At 47.5% G+C, this 2,121-nt stretch overlaps 1 protein-coding gene across 1 annotated transcript in view; it reads left to right on the top strand.

Moving 5' to 3' along the window:
• TBX15 (T-box 15) overlaps positions 1–485 on the top strand; it is a 38,942-nt gene extending 38,457 nt beyond the window's left edge. Inside the window, exon 8 of the mRNA XM_010146359.1 lies at positions 18–485. Coding sequence (XP_010144661.1) covers positions 18–477 — 460 coding nt within the window. The 3' untranslated portion in view covers positions 478–485. The remainder of the gene's footprint in view (positions 1–17) is intronic.
• The last annotated feature ends 1,636 nt before the right edge of the window (positions 486–2,121 follow it).

The raw sequence follows: 2,121 nt of genomic DNA on the forward strand, positions 1-2,121 counted from the left end.
CCCTTGACCTCAGGATGCCCGACCCCTTCTTCCCTGCCCAGCAACAGCAAGATGGAGGCATACAGCGGCCAGCTGGGATCCTTCCCCAGCTCCCAGTTTCAGTATGTCATGCAAGCAGGCAACCCTGCCTCCACTTCCTCCTCTTCACACATGTTTGGTGGTGGCCACATGCAGCAGAGCTCCTACAACGCCTTCTCCCTGCACAATCCCTACAACCTCTATGGATACAATTTCCCTGCTTCCCCCAGGCTGGCGGCGAGCCCGGAGAAACTCACCACCTCCCAAAGCACTTTACTCTGCTCTTCTCCATCCAGTGGGGCCTTTGGAGAGAGGCAATACCTTTCCACAGGGATGGATCATGGGATGCACATGATCAGCCCTCCATCCGGCAACCAGCAGACAGCCAATGCCTGTGACAACAGACAGTATGGTGCGGTCCAGGGCTCCTCCTCACAGATGTCTGTGCACATGGTCTAACAAGCTGTGCCTCTCCCTGGCATTGAAGGCAGCTGGACCTTCATAATTTCCAGGGGTAAACCCATCCTAGTACCTTTTTGCCTTCAAACTTATAGTGGAACTAGTATTGAAATGATAAAAAAGAACACACGCTGTCTAGATATGTGCCACAAAATATTGTGGAAAGCCTTGACTGACAGCCACTGCAGCTTGTTGTAGTCCAGGGCCTCCAGATCTGGCACAGAGTGTCTGCTCTTTCTGGACATTGCAGAGAGAAGGGCACGACTTTAACAAGAAGGTGAAGAGAAGGAGCTGAATATACCATTTATGCATTAACTCTCAGCTAGTGTGAGCTCTCAGCGTGGAGGGAGCCGCAAGCCTGTACTGCCTCCTCTGGGTGTTGAAGAAAGGCAGTCTCCCAAGGCTTCGTCCTCTGAAGCTGCACTGCCCATAGCTTTAAAGACGTTCCCCTTCCCAGACCGTTCCTCATTGCTGGAGTGGCTCAGCCCATTTCTGAAGCCAGCAGTGGCGTGTGAGTCCTTCTCTCACTGTAGCAGAGGAATGGTGCTGCTGGGCTGGAGCATCTCCTTCCAAAGAGGTTTCTGCATTTTCACCACAGCTCTGCCCAACCGACAGTTTCTTTGTGAGGGTCGAGCTTACCAGCACCCAGCCTGCGGATGGAGACGGGAGAAAGGGAAGAGAGAGAAAAGTTTTAACCCACAAGTGAGCCTCAGACATGAGCAGGGACTGATCTTCGGAAAGATGCGGGGAGCTCAGCTCCTGTTGATGGGATCTGAAGTGGGGCACCTAAACCAAATGGATGACAGCCTTTGTGGGGAACATGCGTCCCATAGCACTCAGCCCGATGGGAGGACACTGTCCAGACTGAGCTCATGGGGAAGAGCACTGAGAAAGGAGAGCTCTGCTCTACCGAAGTGCAGCTGGCCTCCCTCACCTTGCATGCAAGAGTTGCCATAGAAAACCATTAGCATTTCAGTAACAGTGAGGGCGAGTATTCGCCAACCTCCCGCCTGCCACGTGATCTCTGTTTAACCAAATAGATCATTGCCTTTTGACATCTTTCTTTTCTGTTTTTTTCTTCTCTTCTTCTCCTTTTTTTTTTCTCTTCAAATCTTTTAAAAATAAGAAAACAGTTGTAGCTTGGTGCAAGCTATGCATTTAAGTTGTGTGAAAATGCAAATACCAAGTAACAGAACACAGATATTATTGAGATTTGTTGTGAGGTGTTGTAGATATATGTATTTATATGCCTAGTGAGGGATTCAATATTATGAATATAAAAGAGGGCAATAAAAATGGTATGTAAAATATGTATGAAGAAAAAGGTGTATAAAGATTTGCCCTATGCACGAAACTCTGTTTCTAAGTGCCAAGCACAGAATGCGCTAAATAAATCTTCGCAATTGTTCCCTCTGTGTTTTCCTTTGTCTGTGAGGCTTCCTCAGTGGTTTTCTAGAGACAGACGCTTTCAAAATACTGTCATGCATGTTTGCACAACAAAGGAAATGAAGACATGGTGCTAAATTGTGAAGTCCAGGAAATATTACAATAAAAACAAAAATTCTGTCTTTTCGAGGAATTTTAAAAATTGAATGCTTGGGATCTGTAAGGTGCCTGTCTTCACAGGAACTGTGTCTTATGGAC

This window comes from Buceros rhinoceros, unplaced genomic scaffold, assembly GCF_000710305.1.
Source record: "Buceros rhinoceros silvestris isolate BGI_N320 unplaced genomic scaffold, ASM71030v1 scaffold202, whole genome shotgun sequence".
In the NCBI taxonomy this organism is placed as follows: Eukaryota; Metazoa; Chordata; class Aves; order Bucerotiformes; family Bucerotidae; genus Buceros; species Buceros rhinoceros.